Raw genomic sequence first — 19,658 nt, forward strand, 5'->3', positions numbered from 1 at the left:
CATCTCTCTTTCACTTGGTTAGCTTACAATTTTGTAGCATATTTTTCAAAAATGCTACTGTCTTTGTTTGGTTTTTAATTTAACCTACAGAACCACATTTATTCTAAAATACAATTCCTTCCCACCAAGAGCTACTATCCAACCACTCCTTAGCCAAGAGCTACTGCTTAACATTTTCTATTATTGCTCCCTCAAGAGCCTAATAACCATAGATGATGCCCACTCCAGTTACATTTTCATAATAAATTCTATTTCCTCAATTCACCTGATGTTTTCAGTTACATAATGGCATGGCATTACAAAGTTCAAGCTGCTAAATTCGGGAAAGTATCAGAAACAATAATATTAGGAGATGATTTACAAACTTTATTGGATTTTATAATAAGTGAAGAATCATATTTTGACATAAGCTGATAAAAGCATGTAGGATATTTGCTGCACTGTACAGCAAAAAATTTGACTTCACAGTATCTTATGCTTTCGTAACAGTTATTTTCAACATTTAAAAGGGGGATATATGCATATGATAAAGCAATTTCAATACAAAAAATTGATTAGGAACAATATGTGAATGGTTTTGGTACTCATTTTTTTTCTAAAGGATTACAACGATAATGAACATCAAAAGACCAGGGCTCAGAAACCCTTGAATTGACTAAAATTCAATATATAAAAATATGATCCAACAATCCTCTTCATGGGTTCCCTTGAATTACCTACAGCAATATCACTTCTCTTTTCAGTGACCCACTGCATTCAAAATTAGTGTCAGCACTTGCTGCAATATCATTTCTATTCATCTGTAGTTCCAACAAGATTCTAATCACTGGTCTTTAACTTACACAAGACAAAGTACAACATTTTTCTCCTGGACCCTTGGATATAATTTCTGGTATTAATAACATTGTAAAACAGTACAAATACATACTACTGCTTTCAATAGGGTGATAACCATGGGGTGAGTTTGAAATATAAATTAAAGATAAATAATATCATTCAAATTCCTGACACTCAGACAATTCTTTTCTAGTGATGCTATAAAGTGATGTGTGTAGTACACAAGTTATGTGTTTATCATATTCATGTCTGAGTAATTGACTGTGTTTATCTCTCCCTCTCCCCATAATACAACAGTTCACTTTCATTGACCAGGATGCACAACATACAGTGGCCTGCAGTATATACAATTATAGGTGCAGGGGTCTACAGTTATGCAAATCCACTGACTTGTGTCAAACAAAAATTGATACAATCAGTGACAGCACAATATCTGTTAAATGGCATTATTCTTTACAACTGCATGACAAAATTAAGAGCATAATATATAGTGTATCCTTAAAATGAACAAGTACAAATGCAACAGACTGTATTTTAAAGTTATCAACGCTGGTTGAACAATTCAAAGCAGTTCTGCTACAAATAACTTGGGAGTTAAAGAGAACTAAAATGAATATTAATGTTTTAAAAGGTATAATTGAAGTTGCAGGACATTGCATGATCTACCAAAGTGTGATCCAACTGCAACTTTATTACAACAGTTAAACACAGCCTTTGGCTTGAAATATTGTAAGGCAGAATCTGGTACGTCCACATTTTAGCTTTTATTCTGATGCAACTTGCACCCAAAAGAATTCCAACCAAATTAAACCAAAGCTGATTGATATTTTCTGTAAATAATTGAGAAAGGGGCAATTGAGTATTCCAATTTCATCATGCACAAAACATCACATCTCTCAAATTACAATCTACTCAACAAGGTTCTTAAAGCACAGATATAATCAAAGATCTGCAATGAGAATGAAACACATTCCTGCCATTTAGAAAGTGGAATATAAAAAAAGGGTTAAGATCATTGGAAAAATTAGAAGCAACTGTTGATAGTATATTCACAATGAGGAGCTCTACCAAAGCAAGGCACAAAAATTCTTTTTACAAACAAGAAAAGCTATTGAAAATTAAACAGCAGTACAATCCAACTAGGACAATAGTTCAAACTGAAAAGTTAAAAGTTGATCTGTTCTTTTACGTCATTATCGCCATTAAATCGCAAATCATGATCATTTTTCCTTTTCTCCGCTGTTTATTTTTAATTGTTAGGAACAATCCAGTTCAGTGGATCTTTCTCCCCTCCATTAAGATAAAGGTTTCACCAAAAACAATTTTTCGCCATGTTCACTTGTGAAAATTGGCGCCTTTTTGTAATGTTCCACTAAATCTTCCATGCTGTCAAATTTTCGTTGTCCAATGCAGTAGAGGCCTTGCTTCAATTGTACCTTGAAGTGCTTATTTTTATTTTGAGCCTTCAAGGACACAGAGAAATCATTAGGCTGTGAAAGAAGTGAAAGCAAACTTGATTAGTCCTTTAAAAACATGTTCTGATAATTGGCTCCCATCTTGTGTTACACATTGCAGATGTAATCACATCACTAAGTACCACTAGATAATAAATGAGAGGAAATAAAATTCAACAATAATCAGTCCAAATTCTTATTTTCATTGATGGCTGCATACCTTTAAAAACAAACCTTTAACATTCCTACCCAAATTATAAAGGTTCCAGCCAGCAACCATTTTGTTGTCATGGATCGATTCATGGAGAGGAATCAAAAAGTGCCAATATATTCCAAGATGGGAATGGGAAGAGGATGCAGCATGCTTGAATTACAATACTGGAGGAACTCATTAGGTCAGCCAGCCTCTATGGAGATGCCTACACCCTACATCAGGACTGGAAAAGAGGGTAAACACAGAATAAAAATGTGGGCGAAGGTGTGGAGCATAGGCAGACGGCTAATAGGTGAATCCAGGTGAGGGAATGAGGTGACAATCTAGGCAATGAGAGGACAGAGGCTATGGAATAAAGACAATGAGGTGGGGAACCAGGGGGAGGTGATGGGCAGGATTTTAGAGTGGGAAGAGGAGAAAAGACGGGGTGAAGAGGCCACATGAGTGAGGGATAACGAAGTTGGGGGGGGAGAGAAAGGAAAATAGAAGTTTACATGAAGTTGATGAAATCAGTGACAATGCTGTCAAGTTTGGAGACTACTATGAAGTGTTGCTCCTCCAACTTGCATCTGGCCTCAACATGGCAATAAAGGAGCCCATTGACAGACATGTCAGCATGGGAATTGGAAGGGGAATTGAAACTGGTGCCAAGCAGGAAATCCTGGCCGTCGCAGCTTAAGTCACAAACTATATTTTGCATACTAATATCTTAATGTAATCTAGTAAAATTTCAATAAATCTAGATATAGCCAGTAGTAACAAATCTGGGTACCAATTTATACCACATTGAAGTCTCATTTCCCTTTTGCAATCAATTTGACATTAAAATTCAAAAATGATTATGTAGCAATAGAAGCTACAAATCCTCATAAGAATCATCAGAATATTATGATTAGTAAAAGATCACAATTTTAAAATAACTAATCTGTTACTTACCGAGGACTCGCTGTCTCGAATTATGAAATCTCCATCAACCCCTCTTTCATTCAGAGCCATTTCTCCTTGGTGCCTTGTAATCTTTCCATAATACCATGGACTACCAGCAAACTTGCCAGTGGTTGCTACTCCTATATAATCACATCGAGGTGGTGTTGGACCAATGCTATTGGATGGTGGTGACGTTGGTATGGTATTCACATAGTTCTTGGGTACCAGCCCTACTTGCCCATCAGCTTTCCGGCATTTCCACCATTCCGGATCATTTTCTGGTTTCTCAATAACATCCATCACCTCACCCTTCTCGAAATTAAGCTCCTCCTCATTTGAAGAACTGAATGGGTACAGAGCCTGCACAACATGCAGTACTTTAGCATTGTGTGCATTCATTACAACTGCTAGTCTTTCTGTTAAGGAGCTGACAGGTTCTACAGAAGTGCCCTCTGGTTCCTCCATAACATAATTTGAAGGAAACCAACCAGTTTGTCCATTATAACTACCCCTCCACCATCCATCGCTGCATTTTTCCATGACAGTAACTTTGGTCCCTTTAACCAACGAAAGCTCATCATCTCTCTCTGCTGTGTAGTTAAATTTCACATAAGCAGGAGCATTCAAGTCATACAGACGTTCACCATTGTCAGCATAACCATCATTATCTGCATTGGATGCCGTGTCTCGAATGCTTGGTTTCCGCTTCACCTTTCCAATTCCTTTAAAACAAAGAAGAGAGTGTATTATTGCACCAAATCTGAGAATAAAATCATGCAAAGTAGTATATCAAACATGAGTATGAAGCAATGGCGACTCAAAAGTATACCATCGAGACATGTATGGAAACAGCTTCATCGTGTCAGTGAGCGAAACAGCATGTACAGTATGCTTAGTAATAGTTTATTCACAAGCAATGAAACCCTTCACTCAATGGAAGTAAACAAGTACTCATCCAAGTCACCCAAACTGCAGATATTACAACACTAGACATTCAAAACCTCTGTTAAATCTGTCCATGTTACACAGGATTAAACAAGCAATAAACATTACTTGACTAGATGTGTGGTGATTTCACGTGCAATGATGTGCCAGTACCTGATTGGACAGCACTGAGCATGCACGGGGCTTGCCAGAATGTTTCAGCACATGGCGGGGTTAAGACATGTTTATTACTGTCAATAAAAGTTCTGAAATTCTTCCAGAATATGATTCTTTACTGTTAACCCATGGTACATTTAAATAGAACAAATATAACATGGTGTCAGAACTGCTACTGGAAGAGTAATACGGGAGAATCAAGAATCAAAGATAATCGGAGAAAAAAAAAGAAAAAAGTTCGAACTGCAAACGGTACTATGGAAGGTTTACTACCCCCACCAAAACTTCAGCTGACTGGGAATGTAGCGGAGAATTGGAAGATCTTCAAGCAACAGTTTGAACTGTACTTATCGGCGATCAATTACGAAGACAAATCAGATAGAACCAAAGCTGCACTTTTGTTTCATATAATCAGGACTGACGCAGTAGAGGTATATAATAATTTTGTCTTTGAAGATGGAGATAATTTCAATTTAAAGTCGATAATGGACAGATTTGAAGTATTTTGTATACCCAAGCAGAACTTAACGTATGAACGATATAAATTCTTCACAAGTGCGCAAAGGGCTGCTGAAACAATTGATCAGTATGTTACGGAGTGAAGAAAGCGCAGTAGTACATGCGAGCTTGGATTGCTTACAGACTCTCTTATTAAAGATAGACTAGTTTGTGGCATTCGAGATAATGCACTGAGAGAAAGGCTGTTGAGAGGGCAAGATTTTGAAAAAATTTTGAAAAAGCTTTCGCGATCTGTAAAGCTTCTGAGACCGTAATGTTGCAGGCTAAAGAGCTTTTTGTTGAAAACTGTAATGTAAACGTTGTAAAAAAAAAAGCAAATATATCAAGAAATATAATCATACGTCGACAAAACCGACAGAGAGCAAGACGGTGTTTGAGAAAAAAAAGTCATGTGATTGCGGTGTGCGGAACACCGTCCAAATCAGTGTTTCACTTACGGCAAAATTTGCTACAACTGCGGTAAGATTAATCATTTTTCACACTGTTGTAGAAGGAGAAAGAAGGAAAATGAAATGAAACAAGTAAATGCAGTGACTGAAGATGAACGTGAGGAATTTTATATAGATGCGCTTTATGAAAATGCTGACATGGGGAATATAAAATCAGTAGCTACAGTGTCTGAGACGACCAAACAGGAGGCAATTGATGATGTGAAAAAGCAATGGCAGGAAGAGGTTGCTTCAATGCAAGCGATAATGAAAAAGACACTGAGAGAATATGAGATTCAGTCTAATCACCGTCTAGAGCGAGAACGCTCGCAGTGGGCACAGTATAAGAAAGTGAAAGCACAAGTAACAGAATTAGAAAGTTTTATTGAAATGATGAAGTCTCAGCATTTAAAAAAAGAGATTACACAGTTAATAAATCAATTAGATGAAGAAAAGAAGATTTGCAGTTCATTACAAATGGAAGTGGAAGGAATTAGGAAAGATACAGTACAAACAGAAGCAGAGAAGCAGACTGCTGAGGAGGATAGCGTGAACTACTTACCTGATATTCCAGATTCTAACCAGGAGGCAAGTGAGAGTATACCAAAAAGTTTAGTTGAGATACATGAGGAAAAGCTTAAAGCAGAAAAGAAAAAGCAGCAGCACAAGAAGAGTCATGGCCCAGATAGCGAAGAGCCAACTTCAGAGTTTCAGTTTTGTTCAGATTCATTTACTGGTTAATGTTGTTATTTGTTTTTCTTTTTAAGGAAAGGAAGATGTGATTCTTCAGAGATTCAGTTAACTGATGCAGACGAGACAAAACATGTAAATAATAACAAGGAAGCACAAGATCTGTGTGTACCACTTAGAAGGTCTACTCGTGGTCATAAACCACAGAGAGACTGATTGAGACTTGTTGAATTATGTCTTTGCTTTGATTAATGTTGTTATTTATTTTTTTCTTTTGAAGGGAAGATGTGGTGATATCACGTGCAATGATGTACCAGTACCTGATTGGACAGCACTGAGCATGCGCGGGGCTTGCCAGAATGTTTCAGCACGCGGCGGGGTTAAGACATGTTTGTTCATTACTGTAAATAAAAGTTCTCTAATTCTTCCAGAATATGATTCTTTACTGTTAACCCACGGTACATTTAAATAGAATCTAACAAGGTGTAAACCCAAAACGTGAGCCCCTCCCCCTATTAACTGTAACACACCTTCCAAATGGTTTCTCCAGCCTGCAGCAAGCTGGGGTCAAAAAGACAGCGATCACACACGTGTGTTCATCTTTAGACACCTGATGACCGGAAATCAGTAACAGACACCACAGCACGTGACCTGGGACCAGAAACTGGTGACGCAGGGCACAGGAGCAAACCAATGGGAAGGGAGCCACATACCTCATTAACCGGTACTGTGGAAGCGACTTTCAAACAATGTTTGATTAGCAAGTTATCTGTACACATTATACATGTTAAACTGCACTGACATAAATACTTGTTTACCATCAGGCAGGAGGTACCATAGTATTAGGATAAGAACTGTTAAGAGTGGTTAACTGCTTCTTCCCCCAGGCTGTACTACTAATGAACTCCCAGCACATATGAAGCACCAGTAGCGTTATACTGTTCACTTTTCATATTTGCACCTTATTTTATTTGTTAATTTGTGGTAATATTACTTTTTGTGTGAGCTATATGTACTGTATTCTACACCTTGGTCCGGAGGACCGTTGTCTCATTTGGCACTATACATGTGTACGGCTGAATGACAATAAACTTGAACTCAAAAATAATACCCACTTTCAAATTACAAAATCCTAGAATACTTTGAACAGAATCAGAAATAATGTCAAACAAAATTACTCTTTGAACATGGGATCTAGAGATGCAGTTATATTCTTAACTGATCAGTAATCATTAATGGGCAGAACAGACAGAAATAGATTGAGTGAATTCAATTCTAAACAGTGTGTAAAAAATAAATGGAATTTTTAAAAACATGACTAACATTAAAATCGGGAGACAGTTCAAGACTTGTAAATGTTAATTTTAAGGCCAGAAAACCTGATTGACAGCTATTAAGACTTCACTTGAATGAAAATATTTTTTAAAATCCATTCTTCTCCTGGCATATTTAGTATCAAATTACCACACAAGGACAGTAGTTGCATGCCTTCCCATGTATTTCAACTCTTAAGTCTTTTAGAAAATAATAAGTTTCTGGAGGAGCAGGATAACTCAACACTTGTGAATTCTTGTTTTTAACAATATATTGTATAGTCTTACCAAATTCGTGCTTAAATAATGGATAGATTTAGCCCATTTTACTTGCAATGATATAACACACCTGACAATCAGTTCAACATATCAACTCCTGCCTGAGAAGCAACTTGGATCCACTCCTGTTTGCCTACCCTCACAAAAGGTCCACAGCAGATGCTATATCATTGGCTTTTCACTTAATCCTGGAACATCTGGACAGCAAAGATGCATCCACCAGGATGCTTGCTCTTCATTGACTACAACTCAGCATTCAATACCATCATCCCCTCAAAACTAATCAACAAGCTTCAAGTCCTAAACCTCAATACCTCCTTGTGCAACTGGATTCTTGACTTCCTCACTTGCAGACCCCAGTCAGCTCGGTTTAGCAGCATCTCCCTCAACACAGGTGCACCACAAGGCTGTGTGCTTAGCCCCTATTTCTACTCTCTTTATACTATGACTGTGAGGCTAAGCACAGCTCCACTGCCGATGACATCACTGCCAAATCAAAGGTGGTGACAAATCAGCATATAGAAGGGAGATTGAAATCCTGGCTGCATGGTGCTACAACAACTCCCTCACGTCTGCAAGACCAAGGAGATGATTATTGGCTTCAGGGGGAAACAGGAGGTCCATGAGCCAGTCCTCATTAGGGATTTGAGGTGGAGAGGGTCAGCAACTTTAAAATTCCTTGTGTTATCATTTCAGAAGGTCTGTCCTGGGGTCCACCAACTAAGTTGCCATTACGAAGAAAGCACAGCAGCACCTCTACTTCCTTAGGACTTTGTGAGGATTCAGCATGACATCTATAACTTTGACTAATGAGAGGTGGAGAGTATACTGACTGGCTGCATCACAGCCTGGTATGAAAACACCAATGCCCCTGACCAGAAAATGGATACGGCCCAGTCCATCATGGGTACAGTCCTCCCCATCATTGAGCACATCCATACGGAGAGCTGTCACAGGAAAGCAGCACTCACCAAGGACTCCAACCATCGAGGTGCCAGCAGAAGGCTGGTCTATCAGCCTCAAGACCCATACCATCAGGGGTCAGATATATTCCCCTTAACCATTATGCTCTTAAACCAGAAGAGGTAACTTCACTCACACCTTCACTGAATTGTTCCCATAACCTATGAACTGTGATAATGAACCTACTTTGAACATAATCTGTGATTATCTTTACCATCCGCTAAATGCACTTAGCACCACAAATAACAAACTAAACAGTAGACTTTCAGCTGAAATACACTTGGATTTTATGGTTGTTTCAATTTCAGATGATTTTCAACTGAAGGACTCCAAGATTCAGCAATAAACACTAATGATGCTGTCACTCAATTTATTATGTGCAAAACAAAATATCAATTCATGCTATGTTTCAGTGAATTTCAGTTTTAAGATCCAGATGACCTTGAATAAAAGCACTAAAATTAAAATTGCTATTTGTTGATATTTTAATGAAGAATTTTCAACTATACTAACTGAATGATATGCTAGTGGAGAAATTAATTTGATCACAGAACTTCAGATCCATGCTCTTCGATAATTATGCATTTCTACAAGAGGAGTATTGGTTTTTCAGCATCGTCACCTATAGTTACAGTAGGAGAACAATACTGGTCACCTCACAAAATGCTCATCCTATTAAAAATGAAACTCACGTTCCTGAGAAAGCCTGTTTTACACAGAAAGGAAATAAGAAAATTCATTAATTTCCAGAAATCAGAAAACTATCCTAAAACTTGGGCAATTATTAATAATGAGCTTAGTAATTTTCATGATTTTGCATTTCCAAGAAATCTGATAAACCTCAACAGCACAGGTTACAAATGGAGGACAATCTGATAATTTGAGGTCAACGGTAAACTACTTACCGCAGCCAATAACCAAAGTTGCAGTATTTGGGAGAGGGAAGAGGGGGGAGTTGACTCCACTGGAGACATGCAATACAAAGTTGGCATGATCTCTTACTTAGAGGTCCTTTTGTGTCATAACGTGATAGAAGAGAGACGGGGCATGGAACAAACTACAAGTTATTGTTAATCAGCTAAGTCACCCCTTGGCTTAACTAAGACTGTCATAATAGGCAAATAACACAATGTTGCATTCCTGTTCGACAAATCTTTGGGAAATCCAGTGATGAAGCGTATTTTGAATAGTTGAAACTGGCAAAGTGGTGCTGCAGCTTCATGACTTGTCTGATTGTGTGAATATTGTTTGAGTTTACACATTAAAATGTTGGTAATTGCATGGATTTATACTGACTTTCCACGCCAAAGTTAAGCTTCTTTTCCAAGATGGTTCAAAGTGAAGTAATTATCAGAGACAATAAGTTAATGAGATCAGAAGGGTATTCGGTCTAATAACTTATGCACATAACTTGGAGAATTTGTACCCACCCACCCCCCATCGATACTGCCTGACCTGCTGAGTTCCTCCAGCATTTTGTGTTGCTCTGAATTCCTAGCAATCTGCAGAATTTCTCGTGTTTATGTACATAATAGCATGTACATTTTAATGTTGTTTCTGCATCTCCACCGTTCCTTTTGGCTTGCAATATGACCAATAAACATAAAGTTGTAAAAGGTGAATCAGTCTCTTAGTCCTGAGACCACAAAATTACTGTCTAAATTACTTTTGATAATCCAGTCAAACAGATGCATAAACATTGTGTAATTGATGCATATTCCTTAGCTAAGGACAGCTTTAAAAAACATGAAACATTTACTCCTGCCGTGCCATCTTCTCTTCCTGAAAGAATGCAAAGTAAGCCAGAGATAGTTTCACCAAGATCCTCAAACAAAAATAAATCTATCAAGAAATAGTACAATTGTACTATATGGAAAACATCATGGATTTAATATGGAAAAAGAAATGGACATAAATAGACTAAATCATAAATCAATCCAATAGAAGTAACAGATGAAATCACTTTAGTCTTAATTTTCTTCCTTCAATCAAAACAATACATTTCAGAGAGAACCCTCAATGATTCAATATGAATCTTCTAATTTGGATATTAACACCCCAGCATATCTTGTAGGCTACTTGCAAATGATATTATTTAAATGATTACATTGTAGTGTTACTTGTACTGCATTTGTTAGCCAGTTTCTCTATTATTACTTTTTCAGGCATTACTTCAGAAAAATCCTTTGATCTGCATTTTAGATTTAAACCAAATCTAATACTTTTAAGTGTAATATTTTTTATCCCACATATTTGCCCAAGTTACTTTTTGAACCCAAACTCGCACTCATTTGCTTTCTCCAATAACTTTAATGGAAGATGAGTGGGCAAGTGATGAAAGAAATGAAGGATACACCCTTAGCCATAAAGAAATAAATGAGTCATAAGCACCAGCGACATGCACAAGTTGAAAGTTTCATATGAAATGGTCATCTTCTCCAAATACATTCAAATTGTGCTCTGATTGTACATGTTTGTTGCAGTACACAAATGGTAATTTGGAATTGTGGCCTTTACTCAAAATTAGGGCAGAACTCCTACATTTTCCTCAAATCAGACAGTAACAGTAACAACATTGTAATATTTATACAACCATAAGATTGGTCATAAGTTGCAAGACATTTGACAGTAAAATGCCATACAGTATTTGCATTTTTTTCTGGTTGAACTCTCAATTAATCTTAAAGAACATTAACTAAACTCAAACCAATTGTTATCACAATTTGAAACAGAACATTCAAACAGGAAATGATTCACTTCCGGACTCGCTGATGAATCTTTTCATATTCTAAACATATCCGTTCTGCATGGAAATAATCCACGATTTACGAAATTATATGCTTGTGTTGGCGCATACAGAAACGTGATTGATTCCTGATTCAAACAGATTAAGTCATAATCAAGGCAACGTTTAAGACTTGAAATTGCTTCCTAGCAAACAGGATATCGAATTCAAATATTCCAACTAAAATGTTGTTGTTAGTACACTAAGTTCTGGCTTGTCAATTCCATATGCAATCACTTTAATATGGAAAAGCTAGCCTCTTGCTTTTGATCACTATCCATTGACCTATCAGGTGGTAAGACACAATAGCTGCATTTCTAAGAAATGTTGTGTTACAGAAAAAATACTTTGTACGCGTCAAGAGTTTCAAACTTACCATAACAATTATTTTTGCTGTTGGATTTTCAAAATTAAATGTCTTTGATAGCAACAAGTTTACTTTGTTACTGAAAGAGTAACATTCTGAAGGCTGTATGTTACATACCAAAGGCATAACAAAAATTATTGAAGATATCAAAATAGGAGTATGATGATTTTGTAGGTTTGCATGAGTGTTATTTCTTGCAGGCATAATCATGTTCAGGAAGGATGCATTAGTGGGGAGAAATAAGAACCCTTTCCTATCAGAAAGCTGTCTGAATAGTGATGAGAATTAGAACTTGATAATATTCTCAAAGAATAATGCAAGTTCATCAAGAAGCAACCTGGTACAAAAAAAGACTTGGAAAATACCATCTGGTTTTGATAGTAGAACACATTCAGGGTAATTAAACTGATGCTACAAAGAAATAGAACATTATAAGAAACAGTTCCTAATGGTTGCAGGATACAGAGGAAGATAATGCATACGCAAGTTTAGGTCAGGAGATTGTTTTTATAATTAAAATTATCTTTGGAATATGCATCATTAACAATCGGTGCCGATGCCCTGACAAGTATTGCTTACATAGATGAAAACAGTAAAAGAGTATGGTTCAGAGCACACACATGGATTAGGAGTCAAGCTCATGTGCAGAGTGAACAGAGCACGTATAATTGGGGTTAAAGCCCAATTCTAAGACACATTTCAAACATTTCATACTTTTATAGGGTGCACCTCAGAAATGAACACACTCCCTTTTTGATGTATTTCAATGCCAAATCAGACATTATCAAAACCTGCCTAACAGTAGATTTTATTCACCGATTGTTTTGCTTGTTTAATACATTTTATCAATACCTGGACAACGCTTTAAAATCATTTAAAAATTTAAAAGCTTTAAAGTAATTTAGATCAAGATGAACCAACCAGAACACAGTACATTAATGACATACAGAGCTTCCATCACCGTTCACAACACCCTAAAGTGCAGTTTCAGTTGCACAGCAACTATCTAGCTCAGACGTGAGTCAGAATTTTTCTTTGTTGACTATATCATACAATAGCTATTTATGTCAGGACTTGGTGTAAAATGCGCAGATGGCTAAAGGCAAATAGTGTTAACAAGAACATACCACCATTGATGAGAAGTGAAACGCTGAAAATTCTTGCTACAACCAGTGAACTTGGCAAAATGAGACAATGACATCTGACTCAATCTACAAACTTTAATCTATGAAGCAACATGCTGACAGCAGAACCAAAGCAAAATCTGTAGCAATACTTTGGAATGTGATTTAATTAGATTGGAAACTGCAAATACCCAGTATTGTGGAAAAATTCATGTCAGATAATGGCCTAAAACCATTCTTTCCACAGTGACACTTGGATGTTAGACAAGATCATCACCAGTCAGGAAAATAATTACATTATACAGCAGAACAAATCCTACCTCAAGATGCAGATAATAGTATGTGCTTTACTTGCAGAATGCACAAATGTAAATGCAATTGGCGGCATTGAAGGCATCATGTCAAGTTAATGACATGGTCAATTAACGAAGCAGAACTGAACTAGTCCACAAATATTTCAGGATTATTTCACCTAGTACTGTGCATGCAGAACATTTTTATTGGTGCACTGGAGAAGAGTACAGTTTAGTCGTTCATTGCCTACCAGATCAATGAATGAGATAGTCCATTTTCTCAGCAGCACCATAAATCAACATGCAGTCATTCATTCAGGGTATTGACACTTACAGCAATGGAGCCAAATCAGGGCTAGGTAGGCATAGACAATAGCTCAAAGCAAATTTATTATCAAAGTACATATATGTCACCATGTACAATCCTGAGCTTCATTTGCTTGCAGGCATACTCAATAAATCCAATAACTATAATAGAATTAATGAAAGAACATACCCAACAGGACGGGCAATCAGTCTGTAAAAGACAACAACTACTACTACTGCAAAAACAAAAGCAAATAAATAAGCATTAAATATTGAGAACATGAGATGAAGAGTCCTTGAAAGCAAGTCCATAGGTTATGGAAACAGTTCAGTGATTGCGCGTGAAGTTATCCCCCTTGGTTCAAGAACCTAATGTTTGAAGGGTAATAACCGTTCCTGAACCTGATAGTGTGGGTTCCGAGGCTCCTGTACCTTCTTCACGATGGTAGGAGCAAGAAGAGCATGGAATAGACAGTGGGGGTCATGAATGATGGACATTGCTTTCCTGTGACAATGCTCTATGTAGATGTGCTGATTGGTGGGGAGATCTTTAACCGTGATGGACTGGGCCTTATCCACCACTTTCAGTAGGATTTTCCATTCAAGGGCATTGATGTTGCACCAGGCTCCACTACACATCTATAGAAGTTTGTCAAAGGTTTTGATGTCATGCCGGATCTTACAAACTTCTAAGTAAAGGCACTAACCAGAGAAAATCTACAGATGCTGGAAATCTGAGCAACACACACAATGCTGCAGGAACTCAGCAGATCAGGCTGCATCTATGGGAAAAAGTGCAGTCGATGTTTTGGGTTGAAACCCTTCGGCAGGACTGAAGAAAAGGGTTGAGGAGTAGATTTGAAAGGTGAGGGGAGTGGAGAGGGATGAAGGAAAAAGCTAGGAAGTTGATTGGAGAAAGAGACAGAAGGCCATGGGAAAAAGAAATGGGGGGGGGAAGGGAAGGAGCACCAGATGGAGGTGATGGGCGGGCAAGGAGATAACACAAGAGGAGGACAGGGGGATGAGAAATGGTGAACGGGGGGTGGGGGGCGGCAGTGAGAGGCATTACTGGAAGTTAGAGAAATTGATGTTCATACCATCAGGTTGGAGGCTACCCAAATGGAATACAAGGTGTTGTTCCTCCAACCTAAATGTGGCCTTATCCCAACAGTGGAGGAGCCCATGCATGGACATATCAGAATGGGAATGGGAAGTGGAATTAAAATGGGTGCCCACTGGGAGATCCCCCTTGTTCTGGCAGAGGGAGCATAGATGCTCAGCAAAGCGGTCTCCCAATCTACGGCGGGTCTCACCGATATACAAGAGGCCACACCAGAAGCACAAGTGTAAAGGCATTGCAGTGTTTTCTTCATAATTGCACTTACGTGCTGGGCCCAGGACATGATAACAGTAAGAAATTTAAAGTTGCTGACCCTCTCCACCTCTGACCCGATGAGGACTGGCTCATGGTTTCCTCCTCCTGAAGTCACTATCAGTTCCTTGGTATCGCTGATATTGGGTGACAGGCTGTGGTTATGGCACCACTCAGCCAGATTTTCAGTCTCCCTCCCAGATGCTGATTCATCACCACCTTTGATTGGGCCTTTTATAGTGGTGTTGTCAGAAAATTTACAATTAACTAACAACGACATGTAATTCTTTACCTATCTGCTCCTCAGTTCTTACTGACTATCGGAGGGGGGAGAGGGGACCTGAGGGGAGTCTATAGTACAGCCCTATCAAGGTGAAAATCCCTTCCTTATTTCTAAATTCTACCTAAATGACCTAATTAGGTGATCCCTCTAGAATATCCTCTAAGCACTGTGTGATGTTGTTGTTTATCAAAAAGGCAACAACTCTTTCCACTTTTACCTGTTCCCGTGTCACGCCTGAAGCATTGGTATTCCAGAACATTGAGCTGTCAGTCCTGCCCTTCTCTCAATCATATTTCTGTTCTGGCCAAAATATCCCAGTACCTAGAGGCAATCCACACACCACTCCCCGCCCCCCCAGTTCATCTGCTTTTCTTGTTAAGCTATGTGCATTGGAGAGGGGACAGATGTAAATTAAACCTGTTGTCCTATCTACCCTTTTACACTCATTAGTTGTTGCATGTATCTTTGTCTTCTCACTGACTTTGTCCTTAGTCTGAACCCCACTTCTCTCCTGTTAATCAGTTAAACCTTCATCTGACCTATCTTCCTCTTCCAGGACTTGCTAGCATGTGGCAGCAGGAGAAATCCTGAGAACACTACCCTTAAGGGACTGCATTTTAATTTCTTACCTAGCTCCCTATACTCATTTTGCAGGACCTCATCACTTGTTCTGCTTTTGTCATTTGTACCAAGTGTACAACAACTTCTGGCTGTTCACCCTCCCGCACCCAAGAATTTTCAGCAGCTGCTCAGATGCATCCTAGAGCCTGGCAGCTGGGGCAGAAACACACTATCCTGACACTTCTTCTGCAGCCACAGAATCTCTTGTCTCTCCCTCACACTATTGAGTCTCCAGCCATTATCACGTGTCTGACTGTTCCTTTTCCCTGAGGCTCAGGGTAACGGTGCTAGAGACCTGATTTTTGCCACCAGCCCCGGATAAAAACATGCTCCTGAACAGTGCCCAAAGAGGTAAACAACAGGAATTCTGCAGATGCTGGAAATTCAAGCAACACACATCAAAGTTGCTGGTGAACGCAGCAGGCCAGGCAGCATCTCTAGGAAGAGGTACAGTCAACGTTTCAGGCCGAGACCCTTTGTCAGGACTAACTTCCTGACGAAAGGTCTCGGCCTGAAACGTCGACTGTACCTCTTCCTAGAGATGCTGCCTGGCCTGCTGCGTTCACCAGCAACTTTGATGTGTGTTGCCCAAAGAGGTATACCTGTTTGTGAGGGGAATAGCCATAGGGGAACACTGCACTGACTGCCTAATTCCCTTATTTCCGTTCAAGGGTATTGGTGTTTCTAATGCAGCCAGTGAATATACTCTCCACTACATATCTATAGAAGCTTGTCAAAGTTTTAGATGACATGCAAAATCTTCACAAACTTCAAAGAAAGTAGAGGTGCTGCCGTGCTTTCTTCATAATTGCACTTACATGCTGGACCCAGGATAGGCCCTTCGAAATAATAACACAAGGAATTTAAAGTTGTTAACACCCTCCATCCCTGATCTTCTGATGAGGACTGGCTCACGAACCTCTGGTTTCCCTCACCTGATGTCTGTAATTGCTGACAATAAGAGGTTGTTGTTGTGGCAACCCTCAGCCAGATTTTCAATCTCCCTCCTACATGCTGATTTGTCACCAGCCAATGACAGTGGTGTCATCACAGTTATATATGGCATTGGAGCTGTGTTAGTCTCAGTTATAAGTGCAAAGTGAGTAGAGCAGGGGTCTAAGCACACGGCCTTTGGTGCACCAGTGCTGAAGATGATTGTGGAGATGTTGTTGCCAATCCAAACTGAGTGGCATCTGGAAGTGACAAAATCGAGGACCCAATTACCTATGGAGGTATTGAGGGCAAGGTCATGAAGCTTATTGATTAAATACGATCATCCCTTCAGAACTACTGCTGAATTGTAGTCAATGAAGAGTATCCTTTGCAGTCCAGATGATCCAGGGTTGAGTGAAGGGCCAATGAGATGACATCTGCTGTGGACTCGTTGCGGCAAATCAGAACAGACCCAGTCACTTCTCAGGCAGGAGTTGATATGTTTCATCACCAACCTCTCAAAACACTTCACTACTGTGGATATAAGTGCTATTGTACGATTTTCATTGAAGCAGGGCATCAGTCTTTTTAGGCACCAGTACGATTGAAGCCAGCCTGAAGCAGATGAGTACACAAGACTGCTGAGGTGAGAGGTTAAAGATCTCAGTGAACACGCCTGCCAGTTGATCCGCACAGGTCTTTAGATTTGGGCCAGATGCTTTCTGAGAGATCATCAGCCTGAAGGACACTCGCATGTCGACCTCAGAGACTGAAATCATCTGGTCATCTGGGGCTGTCGGCGTTTGTGATGGTACCTCCATATTTTGACAGTGAAAAGTGAGCACCAGAAGGCATTGAGCTCATCTGGAAGCAAAGCCCTGCCAGGGCGATAGTGACATGTACCTGAACAGTTGGTCACATAAGATCTGAACGTGCTTCACATTATAATGGCAAGGTCTCTTCCAAAAGTACACCCTCCAACTTGAATGTAGAATTAGATGGACAGATGATAAACTTTGTAAAAGCATTAGCTCCAGAGTATTTGCTCCCCTATAGTATGAAATGGAAAGAGACTACATCAATAGAACAATAGATACGGAGCTGCATGGTAAATTCTTGGCACGTAGCTGTTAATGTTTTTGAATTGACTCAGAAAAGTCAGGGGTCTTTTTCTTAATAACCATCCAGTTCCACTCTAGCTGTGTGACAGGATCTGTCCCCTTTAGCTGGTTACTGTCAGATATACTCTCGGCTGAATGAGCTAAATCTAAGGCTTCGAGACAATTGTCAATTTTGAGTCAATGATAAAATCACTGATAAATGAAAACTGGAATTCTGGACTTGTTTGGGGAAAATGTATTTGTTGAACATGCCTGAATTCCTGATACCAAATAACTACAGCCAGGATTGGACCATAAGACATACGAAAAGAACTAGGCTATTCAGCCCATCGAGCAAGCTCCAACTATCTATCCTGGCTGATACTTTATCCCTCTTGGCCCAATTCTCCTGACCCCTGTCCTGTAACCTTTGACACCCTTACTAATCAAGAACCTATCAACCTTGTTTTTAATATACCCATTGACTTCGCCTCCACATCTGTCTGTGGCAATGAATTCTACAGTGATATCTCAGTTTTGATTCCAGTTCTGTAATTTATTTGAACAGAAGATTATTTCTAATCACAAGCATAATTTTTACTGCAACAATTTAGCATAAGTGTACTACACCTACAGCAATGGAACCCAACATCCAACTAGAGGCCTTCGATTAAGCTCACCCACAACCACCAACATGAGCAGGGGCTAGTGAAAGATAAATAAATAAAAAATTTTAAATCATTTACATGCCGTGGTTTGGATGTAGACTCAATGTTATTGATTGATCAAGATAAAAAGGTAAAAACAATTAAAAGCAAATTACACCTATACCAGCTGCCACAATTCCATGCATTTTTTTATGTGATTACTGGAAACTGTAGCCCTCCCCAACAGGTGTGCACCAAAGATCTTGAGGACTGGAATAAAATGGTGAAAGACCCAGCAAAAGTGCTGGCTAATCCTGGGATTATGAGCTGCCTTCAGGAAGGCATTGACAGGAACACATAATTGAAACCAGACTCAACCTGAAAACATAACAAACAGTGAAAGAGAGCAGCACATTGTCAAGCAGGTCAACATGCCAATTAGTGAAAGGTGTGTTTAGGTCCATTAGACCATAAAATATAGGAGCAGAATTTGGCCATTCAGCCCATCGAGTCCACTCTGACACTTCATCATGGCTGATCCCGGATCCCATTCAACCCCATACACCTGCCCTCTCACCATATCCCTTGTTACCCCAACCACTCAGGAATCCATCAACCTCCACTTTGAATATACCCATGGACTTGGCCTCCACCACAGTTGGTTGCAGAACATTCCACAGGCTCACCACTCTTCATGCTCTGTTCTTTATGAAATTACAGTATTGCTTTGCACTGTTGTAACTATATGTTATAGTTATGTGGTTTTTGTGTCTTGATTTGTCTTGTGTTTCTGTGATATCATTCTGGAAGAACATTGTACCATTTCTTAATGCATGCATTATTAAATGACAGTAAAAGAGGACTGTGTGTCCTCATAATCTAATCTAATCTTCAGCTAAAAAATATTCTTCCTTACCTCTGTTCTAAAAGGTCCACCTTCAATTGTGAGGCTGTGATCCTCTCCATATTCACCTTATCAAGTCCTCTCAACATTTAGTAGGTTTTAATGAGAACCCCCACATTCTTCTAAATTCCAGCGAGTACAGGTCCAAAGCTGCCAAATGCTCCTCATATGTTAACTCTGTCATTCCCAGAATCATCC

At 39.1% G+C, this 19,658-nt stretch overlaps 1 protein-coding gene across 2 annotated transcripts in view; it reads right to left on the reverse strand.

The window, feature by feature from the left end:
* Positions 1-325: 325 nt before the first annotated feature.
* LOC134345407 (SH2/SH3 adapter protein NCK1-like) overlaps positions 326-19,658 on the reverse strand; it is a 228,892-nt gene continuing 209,559 nt past the window's right edge. For both annotated transcript variants that reach the window (XM_063046026.1, XM_063046027.1), the window contains 2 exons: positions 3,442-4,154; positions 326-2,327 (listed from right to left, as the gene is read on the reverse strand). In XM_063046026.1, the coding sequence (XP_062902096.1) occupies positions 2,133-2,327; positions 3,442-4,154 (908 nt within the window). In that variant the 3' untranslated portion in view covers positions 326-2,132. The remainder of the gene's footprint in view (positions 2,328-3,441; positions 4,155-19,658) is intronic.

This window comes from Mobula hypostoma, chromosome 4, assembly GCF_963921235.1.
Source record: "Mobula hypostoma chromosome 4, sMobHyp1.1, whole genome shotgun sequence".
Classification (NCBI taxonomy): Eukaryota; Metazoa; Chordata; class Chondrichthyes; order Myliobatiformes; family Myliobatidae; genus Mobula; species Mobula hypostoma.